The sequence below is a fragment of the Sylvia atricapilla genome, chromosome Z (genome assembly GCF_009819655.1).
Source record: "Sylvia atricapilla isolate bSylAtr1 chromosome Z, bSylAtr1.pri, whole genome shotgun sequence".
Taxonomy (NCBI): domain Eukaryota; kingdom Metazoa; phylum Chordata; class Aves; order Passeriformes; family Sylviidae; genus Sylvia; species Sylvia atricapilla.
In genome coordinates, this window is record NC_089174.1 from 85,601,708 (window position 1) to 85,625,625 (window position 23,918).

Genomic DNA, 23,918 nt, shown 5'->3' on the forward strand with positions numbered 1-23,918 from the left:
ACAACAGAAATTGTATAAACAACTCTGAATGGCCACTCAGAAATGTCCATTTCTCCCTTCTGGTTATAAAGGTACACTTGCTCCTCAAGATAAATACTTTTTATTTATAGATGGATTATGTACACCAGAGATGACACCATCTGATGCAGCCAGAGGGAGAGCACAGGATATCACTCGAGGTACTTCCAGCAAGGAAAATGATCAGTGATCAACTTAATGTCAGCATAGAAGACTTTAAAAAGTCCTCCTGTGGAGCTCTTTGATCCCTGGAGAACCACCTACCTTTCTGTTCAGTCAAGCCCAAGAAAGGTGGATTCAAGCTGGGAGAGGGCCGGGTGATCCCAACCACAGTGGTCAGAGGAATGGTCTCTCAACAGTGAAGAGCCTAAAAGAGTCCTAGTTTAGCTTGGAAAAGAGAGAGCAAGAGAGGCCACAGGGAAGAATGTCAGACACAGCCACTGAGCACAAATCTGAGTCTCAGAAGCAAAAAAAACAGAATAAAGAAAATCTGTGTGTAAATCAGACGGAAGCTGAGTAATGTAGAAACAAGCCATCAGGGCACTCTTTATAAGATTTACAGCAAATGTCTCATTGTAAGCAAAAAATAATCAAGAAACCCTCATTTTCCCTTTGAAATCAGTTGTAATAAGGAAACAATTGACCTTAAAAAGATAGAATGTACTTATATGTATTCTGTCTGGATATGTCCTAAGATGGCCCAGGCCTAAGAAAGCTGATTTTCAACCTGCTGAGTTAGTCTATGGAGTCTATGTACTGCTGTAGGCAGACACATTTTATTACACACATTATACTACTGAAATAGATTCAGAAACTGTATTTCATGGCATCATTTAATTCCACAGAAGCGATTTCCTTGTAAGCAAAATCTAACAATATTTCCATATGCAGAACAATAGTTCTGCAACATTTCCAAATGCAGATAGATCAGAGGCATCAGCACTGATCAATTTCAGTGTAAGTTAAAATGTAATGGAGTGCTGTTGTACTGCATTTCCTCAGTTTGTTAATCTGTCTGCCACTTCTTGCCAAACACCACCTGCAGCAGAGACAAGCTTGACCATTTGCCTGTCGAATATTACACCTCGTCCCTAACGAGAGTATCCAAAAAAAGATTGTGAAACTTAAACATATGGGGAAGAGGAAGGGTTAATGAATGAAAGTGGCAAAGAGTTTACAACACCCTTAGTGATGAAAAAATGATATTTGCATTTTAAATGTGGGTAGGCAATGCAGAGTGTAACAACAAATCATTTTTGCAAGAAATATGGGACATAGAAAACACAATCCACTGTTAAGTCCAGATAACTGATGAGCCAGGGCAGCTCTCTCACCATGCCCTTAGTTTGCTCTTTTTTTGATCAGCAAATCCCTCAGTCTATTTGCACAGGACAGTTAGAATTTCCCCAGCATGGTTCTCTGCTGCTTGTCCTTACACAGAGGTACACACAGGTTTTCTGCAATATCTCTTACCTTTTGTGCGAATCAAGAACATATTCTAGGATTTCTATATTCAGGATAATATTTATTCTGTTTCCACATTGTTCTCCAAATCTAGATGCTCCAAAATAATGCAAGAGAATCGTGGCCCACTCCAAACTTGCCAGTAATGTCTTGCTCCCCCTTCTATTTTCTATGCTCTACAGGCACAACACCAAACCAGAAGTTTTAACCCACTTAATTAATCGTATTTCTTATTTTTAACATACACCACATAATTTTTAATCCATAGTAAAGAATAAAACAAATATTAATATACTTCTCCACTATACAGTGTTTTGGAACACAAATGTCAGATTTACCATGTGCATGCATGTGTACTTCCACAAAAGGGAACATTTACAATGTACACTAAAGAAAAACAAACTTCAAATTCCTCTTTTTCCACTGGAAAACTTTACAAATATGCACTTGTGGTGGAGTTTTATTACATTTTCATCCTAGCAGGTTTTCTCAGAGGAAAATCTGATCTGAATATACTCTAGCTTATGTATAATAATTCTTGCAGTATCAGCAAGATCAAGTTTTATTTGGTTTATTACTAAGCATACAGAATTGGTGTCACACGAGGGCAGGATATTCTAAAGAGTCTCATTTCTAAAGATAAATATTAAAAGTGCACAGCTGAAAAACTGGTAAGGGTATATTTTAAAGCCACATCTGACAGAAATGGAAACTCTTTTTTTCGCTACTAAAGTTTTACCACATATTACTGGGGAAAAAAGAAAAAAAAAAAAAAAAAAGAAAAAGAAAAGGAAAAAATAAGAAGACAAAAAATAAAAATAAGGAGATCTTGGTTCCTTTTGGTTCCAACACTTAAAATTCTCCCTCTCTCATTTCCAGGTTACACACTGCACAGTACCACTAATGATATGTGAACTTGTGTTTTGGAAACAAATTAAATGCTTCCAAGGTTCTGTTCCTAGCATGGCACAGCTATTATGAAGACTTCTAATACTGTAACACTAAGAAAAATGGATCTGTGTTTGTATCACACGTGCTCACAAACAGGGGAGCCTCATTAATAAGTGCCCATACAAAGAAAACTGACCAGTTTGTAGCACAGAGGAGGAAATCCTGTCCTCACAGAAAGCAGGAGCAAATTCCAGCTAGTGTTGATACTGGGAATTGTATCCACTGTTTTAGCCATTGTGAAGAATACAGACAAAAGAAATGGGTCTTTTCTAGCCTCCTTCAGAGACGAACTATGCATTTCTTGTACAGCTTTTCAATGATGAAAAAAAATTTTAAAAGTGGAATAAAATCACCAGTGAAACTTAAGCTCTTCCTCATTTTTACCGCTCAGTAGATAATGGTAGATAAAGGGGACTTTTCTGTGAGTTCTGATTCCTAGATATCCTGAAGTCCTAGATATCCTGAAGAACACAGGAATGGTGCATTTTTACTGGAAAGTTGTGTATGTGTTTCTTTGTTCCTCTTCTTTCTGTGAAAAACTACAGACAGAACACAGAACATGGACATGAGCAGGATTTTTTAACAAGAGTATAAACCTTCACACAGTTTGCAGAGAACCCTTCAAAAAAGAAAAAATAGGCCAGTTTATCCCTCAGACACAGACATGCAATCACATGAATCAGGATTCATGCACATACCTATTTTAAATTATTCCCAAAGGATGCATTCTCTCTCTCTCATCCTCTGTACATCTCCTCTGAAGTCAGTAATACAGATCCTGGCTCTGCACATCCAAAATATAGCCATGAACACACCTCCTTCATTTACTGTAAGTTCAGGCATGCAATCTCATAAGCAGTTAATGTCTTTAATGCCAGCACACAATGAAGAAAGCACTTCTGCAACTGATCCTAACGCAGGGTGTTACCTCATTATACATAGTTGCTGCTTTTTCTACCCGTGAGGCCTTCCTTTTCTTTATTAGATTAGGCTGAACATTTGCAGACACATCCTCACTTCATGTCCTTCACCAAGAACCCGAAGGCAAAAAGTCCCATTGACTTAAGACCTGAGGCTGAATTAGTAATCCCTGAATTAGTACTTCAGGAATTCACTTAGAAATGGAGGCTATATGGTCTTTGAGGCAAAAAGAGAAAGGAACAAAACACACGGAATTCATGTTATGTATACTCCAGAAGGTCCTTTTTGTTCTTTATTTTTTTCTTGTAAGTTGACTTTACACTCTATAACCAACAGAGTAAATTAATTAGCCCAAAGGATCCAAACCAAAGGATGGGACAGACAACTTATCCATTTTTTCATAAGTCCAAATGCATTAATCAGTGAACTGATGCTGGAAAGGTCTCAGGGAGCCAATATCTGCCACAATTCCCAAAAGAAAGGGAGTATGATGTCTTTTCTTGTTGTGTCACATTTTAAGGTGAAGGCAATGCCTAAGTGTCTTGCTTTGCTACTTGGCAGTCCTTTCCAGCTTTTTCAAGGAAACGTCACATATTCAAGAATATTCACCAGTTATGGCCAGAAAACAGAGTGGAGACTTGGAGATTTTGCTAAAAACAATTAGCAGTAATAAAACAATTATGTATAATATTTAACACCGTACACCACTAGACTATGGGAACTTGCTTAACTGAGGTGGCAGTGCAAGGTTTCCCTTCACACTCCCTCTCTGTACTGAGGTTGTGCCCTTTCTTATCCACCTGCTGTCTGCAGCTTCCTGACTTCCCCAAAGCAGAAGAAATTCAACTCAAACACACAAGGCAAAAAAGCAAAAGCTGCAAGACGCTAACGGAAACAAAGTAAATGTTAATGCATTTTCCTAGACAAAATGAATAAAGGTGTTACAATTACAAGAGCCAGCTCACATTCCCTGCAAAATTCAGCACCCTTGCTAAACCCTAGCCCATCCTGGGTGCTTGGCTCCTACATTGTCACTAGCACAGTAGGGCTGCTATTCCCTCATGTGCATGTATTCCCAACAGACAAAACCCCACAGTTTTAGTTTATTTTCCTGTACAGACATATTCTGGCTTGAACCCTTGTATGAACAAGTGACTTTCTGTTCATTATACACACTACAGACCCCCCAAGTACCTTCCTATGACATATTCCACATGACATAAGCCTTTGAAAGGCTATAGCTGCTGCAAAGGCATGAAACCTCAGTGCAGATGGCTCCCATCCTGCTGACTATCTCATAGCGCCCAGCAGGATTCCTGCCCCTTTCCTGAACTGACTTCCTGTAAGGATGGTGCTAAAGATGGAGAAAACTTTTCTGTCTGAGATCTCCTTATGGAGATCCCACCAAAGCCTGTGGATGGCAAGATTCATAATTGCTTACTCAAGCACTTTAATATAGCTGAAATTGTAAAAATTTCTTTATACCAACTTCTTCTTTGGAGGCCAAACCCTGGGGTGTACAAAGAGCTAGGTACATTCCAGATAGAAAGTTGGACCCCTATCACAAAGCCAGGTGCAGATGCTCATGGAGCAGCCACAAAGAATAATTTTTCTCCCTCCAGTATACCCAGATCTTCCAAAGACAAGGAAGGCCATCAACTACCAGGACACACCAAGGTACGTCCAGCTCTGTATTTCTGCAGGGTTGGAGTCTTCTTGTGTATTGCTGCACTCAGGATATGGCTTATAAAATACTTCTGTAATGACTTCTGTAAGGATATTTATGAAAGTGCTGCTCAGCTCAAAGCACGGCAGACCCTGCAGCAGTGAGCACTGAAGGCAGTATGTTGTGTTGAAGATCTGCAAGGAGAATTATGTTTCCAACACACTACTTACACTAAGCCACCTTCTCGAGGACCCCAGTCAACCCCTGGGCACACAAAAGATTTTTCTTGCTTGAAGCAGCATATGTGTGTGCAAGAACAAGGCTGTAGCACCTAATGCCACATACCAGGCAGGCTGGGAAGTCTTTGCCCCTGAGGTGGAAGGGCTGTAGGAGACAAACACTAGGAATTGCTCTCTTCATATTCACACACATATGAGAAATATAATCCCCAGGTGTATTTCAGCTACACGAAACCAAATCTTGACTTTTTAAACAAGTCTCTGACACACCAACTAGTTGCCCATTTGGATGACATGTGCAGTCATTCATTACGTGAATTGCAAGAGATAATCCACTCCAAAGTTATTCATGCAGTAGTATGGTTTGTCTTTAGTGCAGTCATGGTACAAATGGATGTGAATCAAAAGGAGCTTCACTCTGCAAATAACATACAAAGAAATATGTTATGACATTGAGGAAACATGGAAAATTCAAAGATACTCGCTTCACTGGAGGAATCATTCATGTTACTGGAGAAGACTTAAAGTATTAGGTTAATAAATCAGGACTTCATTTCCAAGGGAAGAAACAGCAACCAGATTTTTCATCATTTTTGAATGGAGCTGCTTGCTGAGGTTTATATCTGCACAACAGTATTAAAAGCACAGCACACAGTACCACCATAAGCCAGAAAGTCCATAAAAATACTTTTTTTAAAAAAGCAGAGTATTTTAGAAAGCACAATTTCTAATTCCAAGAAGGGCGTGCACAAACTTTGCATTTTACCAGCCCTTCTTTTCTATCTACGTTCCACCGAGACATAACAGGACGTACAAAACGCCACAAAGGTGGCATAAAACCACCAACTCTCCTCCTTAAATAAAAGGCCGAGCTTGCAATTACAACACAGCGTTTTGTAAAATTACTAATTAACCACGATTCCCTCCATCAGATCACGCAGAAGGAGAAGTGCTTTTTCTTCCTCTGGAGCCGCGCCTGGTTCCTTTTGAATCAAGCTCCGCTACAGAGGGAGGGAAAACCACAGAAACGCGCCAGCATGAGCGCATGGGGCGGTGGGCACCGCGTGGAAGAAAAGCTTTTTTCCGGCGGCAGCCAGGGCTCAGCGCGGGTTTTCGGCACGCCCGGACCGGGGTGATCGGCATCCCCCCTCCCGCGGCCGGCTGGGGAACACGCAGGGGAAACAAAGCCGCCGCTCCGCCGCGCCTCCCGACCCCTCTCCCGCCGGGACCGCCGCGCCCGGTGCGCGGTCCGCCGGCGGGGTCGCGCCGTGCCCGTCCCCGCCCTGCGGAAGGAGGGCCGGGTTTGGGGAGGGGGGGACGCGCGGTGCGCTCTGCCCGCAGCACCGCACCGCTCCGCGCCGCCGCAGCGCCACTCACCGCGCCGCCCGAGCCGCGCCGACAGCGCCGTGCGGGCGGCCGCAGGTGCGGCGGAGGAGGCAGCGGGGGCGGGCGGCGCTGGAGAGCCAACCGGGGCCCGGCGCGGCGCCGTGAGTCACCAGCGGGCGCGCAGGGCGGCCGGGCGGCTGCTATAAGAGCGCCGCGGGGACGGCCTCCCCCCCGTGCATGTCTTCGGCCGCCGCCTCTGCTCCTCGGCTCTCCGCCCGCAGCGCTTGCCTGCCCGCGCTCCCCGGCGCGGCGATGCGGCTGGACCGGCAGCGCGGCCACCCGGGAGCCTCGGCCGGCGGACGCGGCTCGGCGGGGCGGCGGGCGGTCCCGCGGTGCTGGGCGCCGCTGCTGCTGCTGCTGCTCGCCCTCGGCTGCCTGCGCGCCGCCGCCGAAGGTGAGTGCGGGGCCGGGGGACGCGCATCGCCGGGGCATCTTCCCCGCCGCGGGGGTCTGGGTCTCCCGCCGCCCTTTTCGTGTTTGCCCGGCTCTCGGTGTTTCCTCCCGCTCTTTCGGGGCGGGCTCCCCGGTGGGCAGGGGGGTGCTGCCGCCCCCCGTGCCGGGCGAGGAGCCGCCTTCCCCCAGGGGCCCCGGGAGCGGTGCGGAGGGACCGAGCCCCGGGAGCCCCCCGCCTGCTGCGGGAGGGGCCCGGTGTCCTGATCTATGCTAAGGGGGGAGTCTGAGCGGCTGGGGCTGACTCGAGAGGGTCGGGGAGGATTGGGGCTCTGTTGTGGAGAGGGGAAAGAGGCGCTCTCGGGGAAGCTGGCGGCGTTAAGGTGCTGTCAAACTGCGGCGCAACTTGGGCTTTGTGTTATCCAGCGGTGTTGGCATGGCTCTAGCTCGGGGTCCCGGGTAAGCACCGTGAGGGATCTCCATCTGGTGGCAAGGCTGAGTGCTGCTGGCGCTGGGTCCCCGCTCCAGGGGCTGGGCGCTCGCCAGTAGCGCTGCTCGAGGCCAGCTCCAGGGCTGCCTCCTGGCGTGGGAGCTGTTGCCCCTATCGGCAGGGGTCCTGCACTCTGAGCCAGCTGGATGGTCGTTTAAAAATATTTTACTCTTAAGTGAAGTAGTAATCATTTGATTGACTCCTTTCTTGCTTGAGAAGCTGTGCTCCAGTCTGCTCTCCCAGGTGGGCAGTTGCGGTCTGCATTGTCGTATGGCTCTTAAATCTCCCGACTATTGTCCTAAAGTAGGCCCGAGTCTCTGATCTCGGCGGTGTTGCCTGTAACAGGAACCAGGTGTGTCGGGTAGAGAGCCCTGCCAGCATATTGTTGTATCCAATCCTCATACAAAGAGAGAGAGAGGAGGAATGTCTGCCTAGTCACCTCTCATCACCCAGTCGTGTAGGTTGCTCCCATGCCTAGTCCACAACAGCCATGGGTGAACAGCTGTAGAATGAAGGGCCAAGCTGGCTGGCACTGAAACTTCCACTGCATTCTACTCAGAAATCATCACAAGAGATACGCAGTGGAGGGTTGTTCGTAGGCCAGCTAACCAAGTTATCCTGATTGTTCCTTCAGTCAGTGCCCCTATCAGCTCTCTTCTGCTAGTAGTTGCAATTGCCAGGCTCTGGGAAAAATCTAAGCCAGTTCCTAGATGAGCTCTTGCAAGGTTTCCCAATCACGGTTGGAAGCTTTTCTGGGACTTGGTGTCAGATGACAGCACACAAGTGTCACATGTTTGAAGCTGCCCAGACAAGTAATCTGGCAACTTGCTTAAGGGGCTGAGACTAACCGTGATAGCAGAGATATGGAGAAAGGTAGTTTAACTTGGGTAGTGTTATTGTGCTCCTTCACCCTACACCCACTACTGCTTATGAGCCAACTTCCAGTAAGAGTTACCTGGGGAACAGTAAAATAATGTGTTAGCAATCACAGGCTCTGATGTTACTGGTTCTCGGCATTTTTCAGCCTGAGCTGTATTCCAAGGAAGAGAAAATGTGTGAAAGTGGTTCTACTGTATGAAAAGCACATAAAGAGAAGCTTTGAATTAGTGGCTAGTTGTTGCTGATTCAAAAAGCATTAGTTGTCTAGTGACTGAAGCTGCAACTGAGGTATGACTCCATTGCTTCAAATAGCAGTGGATTAGACTGGGTAATATCCAATTAAATGGTTACCTGGCATTGTAGAACGGTGCTTGGTGTAAGACAGGGGATCAGAGTTACTTGCTGTAACTAACCATCTTAACTGGAGCTCGTTTCATGTGGCTGTTAAAATCTGACAGACATCTTCAGGAGCCACAGCAGATGCTGACCTTTACCTTTGTGCACCTGTGTGGGTATTAGGCCTTGTTGATTTTTTTACTTGTTTGTGGGCTAAAAGTAGTTGCTCTGACATTTCACTTGGTACCAGCTGCATAAGCAATGATATCTTCTTGGAATGGCTTGTTGTTATGATTGTAATTATAAAGTTATAGCTGTTACTCCAAGCTCAGCTATGATTAGCTTTGTGGGTAGCTTCCCAGTAGCATTTGGTCAACATAGTGTTACGTTTGTAAGTCACGATGTACTAGGCAGCCTTAGAAAGCCTTTTCTCATTATTCTAGCTTGAAACAGAGTAACTAAGGACCATGAAGTTATTTTGGGATCTCCTTAGTGGCAGGCTTAATCTAATATCTGTATGCTATTTTGGGAAAGGTTGGCTGTTCACACTCTGAATGCCTGGATGAGAAAGTCCCGTAACTAGCTGGAATCAGTTGTTGCATGCTTTATGTGGCAGTATGGTGAAACCTGAAGTATGTGACCAGGGCTCACAACTCGAACCTTCTTTTAGAGGTTGCTGGACAGCAAGGTATCAGGCTTAGAGCAAGCTTCTAACTGTGGCACCTACTCCCACTCTTAGGTGGCTGGGGTGTGCTGTCTAGCACAAGGCAAGCTGTTTGATTGGCATCTCATGACCACGTAGTAGTAGCTTTACAAAACCACGTTGTTAGAAAGCACATGCTGGTGTAATTCCCAACCAGAAAAGGAAACAGTACACACAGGAGCTGATGTTCTGATTTTTGGCACTTTTTGGACACAGCTCTCAAGGAAAAAAGGTTGTTAACTTTGTTCTGACAACTGGGTTACTGCTTTGCTCCCTCAGTAAGGCCGCTAAAACACTAGCAGAACTCAGTAAGATGGTGTTTCACATCTTTAATCGTGGATTTACATGAGACATTCAGCACACAGGATTGCTCATGTTGTTCTTGCTCATTCTGTCCGGCATTTGTGAGTATCTCATCTGTGATGGCTAGCCAATATAATGTAAAATGGCTGAGTACCTCCCTTCTGCTTGAAAACTGTCTTGCATGTCATACAGGGAAGATATAAAATAGCAAATAACACTCTACTAAAATTTGTTGCCCTTTGAGCTCTGGAAGGCCAGGAAAAAGCACCCTCACAAAATGGTGCAATAAACTGAGAAAGATCAGGAATCTTGCATCATGCTGTAAGGCATGTGCAGCCAATACTGATGCACAGTCTTACACACTTGCCTGTGTACATTAAGTGGAACAGCTCTGGCTTAGCTGCTGAAGATGCAGGCTGCTGCTTTTAGCAGCAGTTATAACGGGGCCTGCAAGACAAAACACATTCCCCTTGAGGGATGGGGTCATACAGTGGTAGAGCTGAGGATACTCTGGAAAATGCACTCTAAGGGTCTTTCAGAAAGCAGTACCTTACTCAAGCATACTAATAAATCAAGACTTACCAGTTCTGAGGCAATGGACTTGATTCTAGAAGGAAGTGATAAATTACTTTGTTCTTTTAGCATCACACTTCTTTTGGTGTATGCCAGTGAATGTCTCTCTGGGTGCCACTGTTTGAGGAGTAACATAAAGCATGAAAACTTGCTCAGCTACAAAGCAGTTATCTAAGCTACCTTTACAGGTGTCTTGGGGATTCTGCTGCAATGTGTTAGCAGCAGAGCATTGAAATGCTAATCCAGGTTGACATTAATAAAATTTAAACCCGGTTTGCTTTAAGTTTGAAGAGTTTTGAGAATGTGATGCTAGGTGCGACACAGCAGAAGTAATTGTGGGCACTTATTTTTTCAGGCTTGACCCTGACTTGAAGAGCAAAACAGTAAAAATAACACTGAGACTGTCTGCTGCTGTTTGGCAGGTGGATGGTTAGGGTGCTTAAACTCTGCACTTGTACTGGGGAGGAAAGTTTTGGTTCTCGTTTCATGATTGAATAAGGTGACTGCCAAGATTAGAAGCTCACTTCTGGTTCTGTGTTCATGTTATGCTCTTTATTAGGCTGGGTAGCTTCTTGGTCAGTGGGGAAATTTAGAAAGTATTGCTTAACAGCATCGAGACTGAGGTTCCCTTTTTCATTGAAGGTGCGAGAGCAAAATGTGAAGAATCCCAATTTGCATGTGGTAATGGGCGCTGTATTCCTCAAATCTGGAAATGTGATGGTGATGAAGACTGTTCAGATGGCAGTGATGAGAGTGCTTGTGGTAAGTAATCAAAATAATACCTCTGTAGTAGTACTTGCTAGTTGGAAGTGGAGACTTAACAGTGGATAGCTGGAGAGATGTTTATCCTGTCCAGCACTTCTGGCAGTTGGAATACAAAGACAAATGCCTTAGAATAACCTCTTTTGATTCCTCATATCCATCTGAGGCAATTGAATTGTCCTGAGTGTTATCTAACTACTGAAATTGGCAACTGAGACAAAGCTTGTGACCAAAATTCTTCACTTGTGAGAGTGATGACTGACAGGAACAGATTATAAGCCTGTTCTCAGTTGTTTCTTGAATGCATAATAGAAAATGTTTGCTATTAGTACTCCACTGTTGGCTATTCCATGGTTTAAAGCTCTGTTTTATATGTGAAAGTGATTCTGCTGTGTCTCCTATAAACATTAAGTCTAGCTTTGGCTGCCAACCCTTGCTTTAAGCAGACATAGAAGCCAAGATAGATGGCTAGATTTACTTGGAAACCAGGCAAAGCATGCTCTGTATCCATCACTGGTGTGGCTGAACTGCCAGCCTCCTCCAGCAGACCTAAACTGTTACCCTAGAGTCACATAGTACCATGCTTCTGTAATGACAAATCAAATGCCTTGACTTTAAACTCAGAGTTCAAAACCTAAATATTAATATTTAGACCTTATATTAACTCAAGTCTGTAGACCTTATGTTAACTCAAGTCTGTTCAAAGCAGCAGCTAAAATAGACTAACCTGCTTAGTCTCCTTAGCAGTAGTGGTCCTTCAGTGCCTGATTAGGTGGGTATAAATGTTTCTCTTGTGCACTGAGTAACTTTGTAGGAAGCCTTCAACAGCGCTGTTTGCTAGGTTGGTGAGGAAGGGCACCAGGCATCCACGAACAAGGATATTGGATAACTTTCTAATGCAATGAAGCTGATCCCTGTTCGCAATAAATCAACCAAGCTCTGGTGCCTGAACAAGTGTGTTTTCCTCCCTTGCAGTGAAGAAGACGTGTGCCGAATCTGATTTTGTGTGCCTCAGTGGTCAGTGTGTGCCTAACAGGTGGCAGTGTGATGGGGACCCGGACTGCGAGGACTCGTCCGACGAGAGCTCCGAGCTGTGCCGTAAGTGAGCCCTGGTGGCACCCAGGGGTGGCCAAGCCTCTGGGGACCAGCATTCCCACCTCTGGCCTGCTCCCAGGCTGGATCGCCTCCTGCAGCAAAGATGGACTTGTCCTGGAGAGCCCCTTCCTAAGTGCTTGGCCTGGTCAGGGTCTTGAGGAGACTTTTTTACTGGTTAATAAGATGCAGAAGTGAGTGGGCATTCTTGGACTTGTAAGGGATAGCGAGTACCAGGTTTTACTCACAGTCAGAACGTGGCAAGGCCTGACTGTCACTGTGGCTTATCCACCGAGTGACTGCTGTTCTCCAAGGCAGCTACTTTGGAAATGCAGTCCCAATACTACCAGAAGTAATGCAGGGACTGACTATCTGACTAGACATTGGGTGTAGGGAGCAGTAGCGCAGAGGCTTGACTGTGAGGTCTCATTAGCAGCTCTGGTCTGAAGTGTCATAACTCATTAAGCAATATATGTAATTTTCCTGTATTAATAGGATCTGCAGTGGGGAATACTTCAGCCCCAATCCCAGTGCACTTTGGCATTACTACTCCCTAGTACTATTTTTTGCAGCTCAAGCTGCTACAGTGTAATTAGTGTGCAATCACAGACCTACCACTACAAAGTTACCCTTAAAATACTAATGTCTTAGGAACTGGAAGCATCTGTTTTAACTGAACTCTACAGAATAGTACCACCTTTTCCATCAATTTATACAGATGTTGGCACCTAAATAACTGCAGCTTTATCCAGACCTGAAGCCTTTCACTCTCAATTTTCAGCACAAGTGCTGAAAACCAGGATCAGTAGCTCTTAGACTGAATTTAAACTTTTCTTTTCAATAGATACAAGAACATGCCGGGTAAATGAAATCAGCTGTGGTCCTCAGTCAACTCAGTGTATCCCAGTGTCCTGGAAGTGTGATGGTGAAAAAGACTGTGACAGTGAAGAAGATGAACAGAATTGTGGTAAGGAGGGAAATGGTGGCTGCACAACTCTATTAGAAATAGACTTGTCTGGAAAGGAGCTGTCTGGGCAGTACACTTGGGAAGATAAATTTTTGATAGTATCAGTATGTCTCCTACAATTATCTTGTTTTGCAGCCACTTAAAGCTAACTTTTTCTTACACTCCTCTATCCTGCTAATTTAAGAGCTACAATAATGTAAGCTCGTTAATGTGTGTCTTTCTTCTCTGCTAATTTTGGCAGTAGCCACAGGTAGGCTTAGTCACTGGTCTCGCCAGCTGTCCAAACTTGCTCTCTATAGAGTTTCTGAAATCGCTGCTTACATTAACAAATTGTCTCTTAAAAGTGTAGAAAGGGCATAGCTGATCTACTTTATAGCCCTACCCTGAAGTATCTGTGAAGCTGGATTTCTGGTGTTTGGGCGGCAAGTTCAGGCTGGTACACAAGTAGAGCTGCCACTGCAGCATTAGAGTGCAGCATTCCTCGCTTATTCAAAAGAATTTGCATATATATGAGTTTTCTGAGGTGTCCTGATATGTATTTGCTGTAACCGAAGCCACAGGGCTGGCTTCCATCAGATCCACCTTACCTGGATGGCCAGGTTACACAGATCTCCAGACTCCTGCTGTGAGTCTGTGGAGTTGCCATCTTACTCAGCAAACTAATGCCTTAATCTACAAATAAATCTACAGACAGTGTTTCTGATGAAGCTGATAAAACTATGAGCCTAGGCATGCTGAACTGTCAGCTACATTGCTATTAAACCAGCATAATTTGTACTGACATAAATTGCATGGGTGTGCTTAACCATGAGATCAACTTGGGCAAGATCTTGGTCTCTTGTTGCCACTGGTCCTGGCAAATGAACCGCTGCTGTCCTGGGGACCAGCACAAAACACTTCAAACTACAGTACATGCTGAGCATCAGCCTGCCTTAATCTTGGTTTGTATACTCTTGAATTAGCAATTCTCTTACCTCCTGTCTTTGGTTCACAGGGTTAGACCCTGTTTTCTGAAAGACTTGCAACCTAAAGAGCAGGACAGCCTAGCTACTTCAGGAAGTTATTTTCACGCAGTATTTCAGATCTCATGCCTGTCACTTAAAATGTCCAGTGGCAAGGAGGATATGATCTGTGGAATGCAAGTGTCCTGTAGGTCATCATTTAGGCTTTCCTTTTGCCTTATACTGGATGCTGATCTTCTCTCAGCTAACAGCTGCAAAACGAAACACCTTTACACAAAAGTCAGCCTTCTTGCAGTTAATGTACTAATCCCTCTTGCTCCCATTTCCCCAGGCAATGTGACTTGCAGTCCAGCAGACTTCACATGCAGCAGTGGGCAATGTATTTCCAAGAGCTTTGTCTGCAATGGGCAAGATGACTGCAGTGATGGTAGTGATGAGCTGGAGTGCGCACCTCCCACCTGCGGAGTCCATGAGTTCCAGTGCAAGAGCTCGACTTGCATCCCCCTCAGCTGGGTGTGTGATGATGATGCTGACTGCTCTGACCACTCAGATGAGTCCCTGGAGCAGTGTGGCCGCCAGCCTGCACCTTCTGTGAAGTGCTCTTCCAGCGAGGTGCAGTGTGGCTCTGGTGAATGTATCCACAAAAAGTGGCGCTGTGATGGAGATCCTGACTGCAAGGATGGGAGCGACGAAATCAACTGCCGTAAGTTCGCCTGGCCCTTCTCTGGGAGGTGCTGCTCGACTCCCCTTTTTTTATTTCCTTTGCTTCAGTAAACCTCAGGAGTAAAAATCTGTGATGGCTGTGTCCTCAGCTTCTCGGACCTGCCGACCAGACCAGTTCAGATGTGAGGATGGGAACTGCATCCATGGGAGTAGGCAGTGCAATGGTGTGAGAGATTGCCTGGATGGCACAGATGAAGCAAACTGTAACAGTGGTAGGTGTGGTGGAACTAAGCAAGAATAAAGTCTTTGCAGAATATCTGTTGAGGCTGGTAGTCACCCTCACAAATCTTCATTGTGTCAGTTATTCAGTGCTCTGGACCTGGCAAATTCAAGTGCACTAGTGGAGAATGCATAGATATCCATAAAGTGTGTAACCAGCAGAGAGACTGCAAGGACTGGAGTGATGAGCCCCTCAAGGAGTGTAGTAAGTGAATAAACTCTTTATACAATGTTGACTACTAGATATACTTGAGTATTGCCTCTGAGTTGACTGATGTCAGCTGGAATGCCCATTGGCACTTCTTGGTGGCAAAATGACAACTGAGACCAGCCCAGCTAATAGGCTAGTTTTATCCTAGCCAGACTGACTGATAGGATGATTTCTCTGTAGCCAGAAAGGCACTTAAACACATTACAAACTGAGACTTCAGGAGTCTCCATCTTTATTGAGATTACTGTCTGCTTGTAACACAGAGAAGCTGCAGCTGGTAGCTGAACAAACATGAATTTGAGGGGGTTCTCCTGCACATGACTTCAAGTGCCAAAAAAATTTATCAGATGTGGCAGGCATTGTTAGAAAATGGATGAGTACCTGGTAAAATGCTCCAGGGCTAAGACTATAAGACTAGACATGCATGCCTTCTCAGAGGTGGCCGATTCTCTCTTCCAGATGTCAATGAATGTCTGCTGAACAATGGTGGATGCTCTCATATCTGCAGAGATCTCATTATTGGCTATGAATGTGACTGTCCAGCTGGGTTTGAGCTTCTGGACAGAAGAACCTGTGGAGGCAAGTATCTAGTAGTTTAATATGAACTCTACTGGTGATATTGGAGGTGAGCATAAATGAATTTTTTTTTTTTTACAGATATTGATGAATGTCAGAACCCTGGTATCTGTAGTCAGATCTGTATCAACCTGAAAGGGGGCTACAAATGTGAATGTAGCCGTGGCTATCAGATGGATCTTGCTACTGGGGTGTGCAAGGCAGTTGGTGAGTGTTGACATAAAACATTTATATCCGCATTTTAAAATGAGTCAGCAAGTGATGCACTGTTTATACTGCTGTGGTTTTTACACTAGCTGCTGGGGTGTTCACTGATCACTACTAACACTTTGAATGATGCCATGATACAGTACTTAAAACTGCCTGGCATAAACTGCTTGTCTCTGCTCCCTGAGCAGGAGGATCCTCCCCATCAGGTTGTGGAGGGAGAAAAGGATGAGGTATGGTATAGCCAAGACCTCTGTCAGCATCTGCTACCAAGTGTGGAATGGCAAATACTGAATATGGTGACTCTTAAAACTTTTTGTAAAAGAAAAGCACGTGACTGAATATCTAGAAGTGCAGGTGACACTTTAAACTCTTTTCACAGGGAAAGAGCCAAGTCTAATTTTCACCAACCGTCGGGACATCAGGAAGATTGGCCTTGAGAGGAAAGAATACATTCAGCTTGTAGAACAGCTAAGAAACTCTATAGCTCTAGATGCTGATATTGCTGAGCAAAAGCTTTACTGGGCAGACTTCAGCCAAAAAGCAATATTCAGGTAAATAGGCTTAGCTTCTGAACCTAGTGTGTTTCCCTAAACTATCCCATGTTTTACCCAAGCTCTTTCTCTAGTATCTGGTAATGAAAATCAAATTCCTGGTGTCCTAAAGACAAAGTACAGTTGATGCAAGTTCCCACACCTAGCAATGTGTATTGCCTATTGCATTTCCTAGTAATAATTGCTGCCACATCTGTACGAAAGGCGCTCTGTGGAAAGACTCACACTTATCTTCTGCCTGAAATCTTGTGCAGTGTTTGCTGAGGTGTGCCAGGGGATAGTATCTGCTGAGGAAGTGGTTGAAAGCAGGTCATTCTTGTCTTCCAGTGCCTCCATTGATACCCGTGATAAAGTTGGAACACACATCAGAATCCTGGACAACATACACAGCCCTGCAGGAATTGCTGTTGACTGGGTTTATAAGAACATCTACTGGTCTGACTCAACTGCCAAGACCATTTCAGTAGCTAGCCTAGATGGCACAAAAAGAAAGGTTTTGTTTCTCTCTGAGCTGAGGGAGCCAGCTTCTGTTGCTGTAGATCCTATCTCTGGGTGAGTATTTGCCCAGGTTCTTTTAAAAGAGTGGGCCTACCAACTACATGTTCTGATAACTGACTTAGGTAGCCTTTGTTAGTTGTTGGTCATAATATAGGATGATACTACACAGTACTATAGTGCATCATACAACATAAATTCTGCTTCACAGCTTTATGTACTGGTCAGACTGGGGTGAGCCAGCAAAAATTGAAAAAGCAGGAATGAATGGATTTGACAGACAGCAGCTTGTGACAACAGAAATCCAATGGCCTAATGGAATTGCTCTAGGTATGTTGAACTTGTCTCTGTGCCAGAGGTATTCTGGAGCTTTAGCAACTTTTTTACTACAAAAGCCAGGGTCATTCTTCAGAGAACTCTTTTCAGCTTCTGAGAAAGGGAAGCTTCTGTATGCCTGAAGACACTGCAACAGGCATCAGCACTTCTCAGATACTGAAACAGTAAATTTCCCTGAACTGCTCTCTATTGTAGTTGAGGCACAGGCCATATAGGCACCACTGCAGCAGCCCTCAGTGTCCTGGAATGGTAAGAAACCAGGGCAACACTACCACCATTCTCAAACCTGTGGGCATTTCAGTTTTTGCAGCAAGCTTTGGGAGTTCCCTCCATGTGGACACTAAACATATTTTGGTGTTTCCCCCCTCCTAGATCTTGTAAAAAGCCGCCTGTACTGGCTTGATTCTAAGCTACACATGCTGTCTAGTGTGGACTTGAATGGCCAGGATCGTAGAATTGTGCTGAAATCACATATGTTCCTTCCTCATCCTCTTGCTCTAACCATTTTTGAGGTAAGAAGGACTTTCTGTAGTCCTTGTCAAAGATCCTGTTCTTGCTGGTGTGTGGCAGGAATGGTGGGGCTGAGGGTATCGTGGAGGTAATGGCATGCAATGGCATTGTCTTCTAGGACCGTGTGTACTGGATTGATGGAGAGAATGAAGCAGTCTATGGTGCCAACAAATTCACTGGAACAGAGTTGGTTACCCTGGTGAACAACCTCAATGATGCACAGGACATCATTGTGTATCATGAACTTGTTCAGCCTTCAGGTAATTTCAGCAGAGTTTGTTGTTAAGTCAGTGTGTAACTGTAAGAAGCCTGCCCTGCCTGGATGGTGGCCAATGGTATCCCTTCACTGTACAGCTGTCCACTTTTATTTCTGCTTGGAGCTTCTAACACAGGCAGCTCCCTGGGGGTTGGGAGGTAATTTGGAGTTGCTGTTTCTTGGGCAGAGCAGATATAAACCTATTGCCAGCTGAGACAGGTAATTCCACTAAAACAATTAATGAGCAAATGCTTCTGCTACACACCTGGAAATGAAGGCTCACTCTTGTTCTCTCCTTAACTGGTGTGCCAACAGGTAGGAACTGGTGTGAAGAGAACATGGCAAATGGAGGCTGTAGCTACCTGTGCCTGCCTGCTCCTCAGATAAATGAACATTCTCCAAAGTACACCTGTGCATGTCCTGCTGGGTACTTATTGCAGGAGGATGGTCTGAGATGTACAGGTACTGTAACACAACTGAGATCTTTCCCAGGATGAATGGGGGAGGAGGAGTAGGGAGAGTATTGAACCTGTTAGTGAGAAGGAAATACAATGGTATAGGCTGGAAGCTTTGCTAAAATTAATCTGATATAATTAATCTTATAAGGGGAGGGTCTTAGGCATTAATATGGCCCTCAGAGTCTGCAGGTGCTGTTTGAAGTCCACGCTTTGCTTCTGCATCATCATCATCATTTGCAAAAGGACGTTGTGCCTCCATGGCTTTCTGCAGACAGCAAGCACAGGGACAGAACATACTCAGCCTCTTTTAAAACAGGGGTGTAAACTAACATGGCTGTACATATAAATATAGTGTTCAAAAGGTGATGGGCTAATGCTGCTGTCCAAGGAAGTTTATACTTCATTCTTGATCCAGATGAACATGCTGCTGTGCCACTGTTGTCAGCACTGACTGTGCAGCAAGCTGGCTTTGTCCAGTGGGGTGGAACTAGAAACTTGAAGGTGTCACTGACTATATTGGGTGTTGGTTCTGACTGCCACAGAGTGCTAAATGCCAGGATGCTGGCCTCCCTTGGCTGCTCTAAAAGGTTGCTGTGGGTATCAAAGGCTGTACCTAGCCAGTAAACTCATGAAACTAAAACCTTATGTGAGGGGTGGGATGGCTTATGACTGTTGTGACCTTAAGTGCCTGTAATTCATTTCTGATTGACTGTCTGGCCTTGTTCTTGGAACTACTTTTCATCAAGAACTCTCTGCTGAGGGTGTGCTAGTGAAAAAGTTAATGTCAGTGTTCCCAGTAAAGCTAACAAGCTGCATGATCATTTTTGCCATCTGCTAAACCTTCACTACCATGGCTCTCATAGCAAAGCCATTGCAGAACTTCAGGATTAACTGATCTATAATTAGTTCTTGATCTATAATTAGTTTCAGGTACTGGAACAACTGTGGCTTACACTGAGGCTAAAGATACCAGCACAACAGAAAAATCTCCAACTGTTGGACTAGTTCCTGGAGGTACTGGTCCCAATAACTCACACTGCTAAACATTAGAGAAATTAAATGCAAACTGACCAGCTAGCCTACTTGGATGTTTTTTCCTTTGCATGCAAGTAGAGAACACAGGCCAGATCATTTGTGTAGTGTAACAGCTGCAGCATGTGTTAGAAAGATTTAGTCCACATGGGACAGTGTGGAACCTGTAGGTTCCATGAAATCCCAGGAGTGCTCAGAGAAGGCAAGCAATAAAAAAAAGCTTCCAACTAATACAGGATGAAGCATGTTAGGCTGTTCTAGCAGTGTGCTACTGAGAAGCTAATCAAATAGGAGATTCTGGGTTTGGGAAATGCTTGCATATGACAATCTGCCAGCCTGTCAGTACACAAGCTCACAGTGTCAAATTCTCATGCAGGATTCAACACTAGTAGTACAGCCTCTGAAGTAACTGCAGCTGGAAGAACATCAGCAGCTTGGATTATTCTTCCTGCTGGTGAGCACAGCATTTACTAGCCTTTTGGACCCCATGTGGTGAGATGACCCTCTCTTAGGAACTTGGCCTGACTCTGCTCCACGTTTGCAATCTCTTTGTCTCCTTGCAGTGTTGCTGATGATGGGTGCAGCAGCTGGCTACTTCATGTGGCGCAACTGGCAGCACAAGAACATGAAAAGCATGAATTTTGATAATCCAGTCTACCTGAAAACTACAGAAGAGGACCTCACAATTGATATTGGAAGACACAGTGGTTCAGTAGGACACACCTATCCTGCAGTAAGTAAACCTGTGAAGCCTGAGACTCCAGGTTAATAACTGGAGCAGAAAGACTGCCAAAGGATACCTGAGTTGAATTTAGGAGAGGTCTCTGCTTTTGAAAGCTGCTGGCTGCAGACAAGCTACAGGGCTGAACCAGTTGACAACTTTACCCTATAATCAAGGTTAAAGTTGTGGTAGGTGACTAGCCCTTGTACCTGGGATGGAGTAATTTGTGCAGAACGTGGTCACTAGCCTGCAGAATTAGCCACGATGTGTGTTGCTTTACTGTCTTTTATTGGTGCAACTGTAGCTAACTTGTACTTACTTTTTTACAGATATCTGTTGTCAGCACAGATGATGACATGGCGTGAGCGCTGGATGAGCAATCACTTTCAGTTTACTTGTGTCTTACACTCTTTGGGGATAGTAACCAGGTTTGTGGCTGAAGGACTTCCTCCATTCTTGGAAGAAAGAAGATACTTTCTGTATTTATGGAACACTTGTGTAAATAGTTATTTTCTACGGCTTAACAACTCTGTAAATACCTGTCCACAACAATTCAGCTGTTAGTGGTTGCAGTTTTATCAGTAACCCTTGGGTTGGTTAGTCAGTAACATCACTGACCAAAAATAAAGCACTTTCCATAGAAAGCCATATTCCAGCCACAACTTGAAACACCTGTACATATGTCTATAGGCCACTTGTAAATAATTATTGGAAAATCACTATCAAGCACTTTGAAATACTTCAGATGTAAATTATTGTACACTCTCTTTTTCAATGATTGGGGCAATGGCAATAGGAAAAAACGGGTTACTATGATTGCCAAAAATTTGTAAACATAAGTAATTTTTTATGTATGATTGTTTCAATCTTGTCTGTTACCTCTTAGAGGTCTACAAGAATGAATGATCTTTAAGAAACCACTGTAAAACTCAAATGCAGCCGAGGGGATAAAAATAAAATGAGTCAAGCAGTTGAAGTATTGCTCTTGATTATTATCTTAGTTACTCCCCATAACTTTTGTAGTATGAGGTGATACTTGACTCTTGCTAATCCTTCCCTCTTCAAGGTAAGAAAAAATTGCTTGTGGTAGGAGGGATGCAGTTTCAAGGCTAAGACATAGTTTGGAAGAAGCAATAATCTCTTGGTTATGCTTTAGTGATGACATGTTAAATCATTCTCAATCAATCCTGTCTCCAAAATAGTAACAATGAAAATCATTGAGTCAGAACTTGGATCAGTTCCTAGGCTTGCTTCTAGTGCCTGTTCTCATTGCAGTTGCAACTGGGGTCTGTTCTCTTAATGGTCTTCTTGTACTGGAGACTCCTTTATTAACAGATGAGGACAGCTGCCAACTTGTGCAGATTTAAAATAAGTTGTTTCTAGCAAGTTCAGAACTCTTTGGTGATTTGAAGCTTCAAACCAACCATCTCTGGCAACTCTTGACTGCAGGCATTTAAGATGTCTAAAACTCATGTGGACTAAATTGTCTTGCAAAGATCAGGGTGTAAGGGGGCTTCTAAAGTTTCTGGCTAGCAATACTATATCTATTTTACCAAGTACTTTTTGAAATTAAGTGCCTTTCATAGCTGCCTAATATGTGAGGTTCATTAGTTATGGGGTAGAATTCAACTTTTTCAGTTTGACTTCTAACTCTGGATACTCTGAAATATGTGCTCAAATGCGACAAAACAAAACATAGTTCTCAGTCAGATGGTTGGTTAGAAATTCACATGGCAGCTAATTACAGGCAAAATGCTCAGCCTTCCCAGTCTGTACAGAGCAGCTCTGCTTTTTTGCTGAATTTCATTGCTCTTGCATGTATCATACCAAATGGTATAAGGAGAGACCAGTAAGACCAATAAAGGCATCTATTCCTGAGGTGAATAGTTATTTGAAGTAGCGACTTAAATCTATTTTGGGAATCTGAGGTAGTTTTTACAGACACTGTGGACTCTAGGGATTTGTTTTCTGACTTTGCTCCAATGTGCTGAACAAAGAATGGTGTCTTGACAAACAAAATTTGTTCATGTATTCTAAAGGGGACTTAACACTTTACCAGATAAAACTTCTATGGCTTCATATAGCAGGAGGGAGGAGTGAGGAATATAAGGCTGTAGCAGGAGATGATGTAAGATGACGTGTACTTACTTGCAAATGTTTGGTTTTTAGTCTCACTAGGTTTATTCTTTTCTGCTTCTCTTCCATTTTGTGTTATGAAATCACTGTTTACTTCCACAGCAGGCTTGGAGAGTGGTCAGGGATTCCTTCTGCAAAAACAGATCCAACTTGCGTTGACAAATACCTTCCTCTCTTTGAACAGCTTTTTTTTTTTCCCCTTGCCATCTGGAAGCATTTGACTCTGTTGTGCTCATCATCATATGACTCTTTTGGCATCTAGTTGAGGTAGTGTGGCTGTGCTGAGCACTCCTACAGCAGCACCCTGTGGCTGTGCTGGTGTCCACTAAAGGAATTCTCAGTCATCATCCCTGCCTCAGCTCCTCTGCTGCAGTCTGGTGGAATCCCAGAGCAATGGGACATGAATAACCTCTTTGGTCAGATTTCACTCTTAAGATGACTTTATATTCCTCCTGAAGAATTTTTTGCTTATAGATATAAAAATACGAATGTAGTTGGTCATTGAGGTAGTGTTCAAGGTAATGGTATAATTTTTGCTTCCCAGAAGGATATATAAACCCTCTGGTTCTAAATACTGCTTATTTCTCTTCAGCGTCTGCTGGACAGTGTGAGTGCAAAGCTAAATTTGAATCTGGCTTTTCTTTCCCTTATAAACATGCAAATTTCTCTTAACACACTCCCTCTGCTCCTGCATTATTTTCTGCTTCCTATTTGATCTGCCTTTGTTTTTATAGCACTGTAAATATTTCACATTATTGCTCAGAGGGAAATGATCATAAAGGGAATTGATGCTGCTCATGTGATTTTCTTCCCTTCTGCACCTTGTTCCTCTACAGGTAGTTACAATATACTTTTCCTACCCAGCTGGTATTTCTCTACATTTTTAATGAACATACCTTTTTTCCTAGTCAAGTCTTTCCTGAAACAGCAAAGATGCATTTATCTATTTTTATGCAAGTGCTGAATCTTGCTAGATCAGAGAATAGGTACAGAAAGAAAGAAAGACTTGGGCTGGAAGAAATAGTGTGAGAGCCCTCAGATGAAGGGAAAGAAACAGAAGTTCTGTTCACTACACAACCTAGATGTAAATGGAGGCCTGCCAGTACTTTCTGTAGATATGGCACAGCGTATCTGTGAAGAAATGTGCTCCTGTTCCTTCTTTGAGCTGGCTCACAGCAGTGGTTGGTATTGTCACTTACTGGAAGAAGATGTTTGGAGAGGTCTGTCTGCTCTGATGAAGTGCAAAAGCCAACTTGCAAAAACCAGCAAGTTGGCTGTATTCTTTTCCTCTCCTGAAAGAGCCTTGAACTTTGCCCATATCAAATGAAAAATTCTTCAGAGCAGGGATGGGACAGACAGGCTCTGCAATCAGTTAGGCTGCT

General features: G+C 44.1%; 1 protein-coding gene across 2 annotated transcripts; it reads left to right on the forward strand.

Annotated features, from left to right (window-relative positions):
• Nucleotides 1–6,822: 6,822 nt before the first annotated feature.
• On the forward strand, nt 6,823–21,376 carry VLDLR (very low density lipoprotein receptor). 2 transcript variants are annotated; one of them, XM_066339717.1, is made up of 19 exons: nt 6,823–7,039; nt 10,962–11,081; nt 12,057–12,179; nt 13,018–13,140; nt 14,434–14,805; nt 14,915–15,037; nt 15,127–15,249; nt 15,715–15,834; nt 15,913–16,038; nt 16,421–16,592; nt 16,920–17,144; nt 17,299–17,417; nt 17,796–17,935; nt 18,052–18,193; nt 18,505–18,651; nt 19,572–19,661; nt 20,056–20,133; nt 20,243–20,412; nt 20,730–21,376. In XM_066339717.1, exons 1-19 carry the CDS (start codon nt 6,823–6,825, stop codon nt 20,763–20,765), a joined length of 2,766 nt encoding a protein of 921 aa, XP_066195814.1. In that variant the 3' UTR covers nt 20,766–21,376. The 2 variants fall into 2 exon arrangements, with proteins under 2 accessions (XP_066195814.1, XP_066195815.1); XM_066339718.1 differs by lacking the exon at nt 19,572–19,661.
• The last annotated feature ends 2,542 nt before the right edge of the window (nt 21,377–23,918 follow it).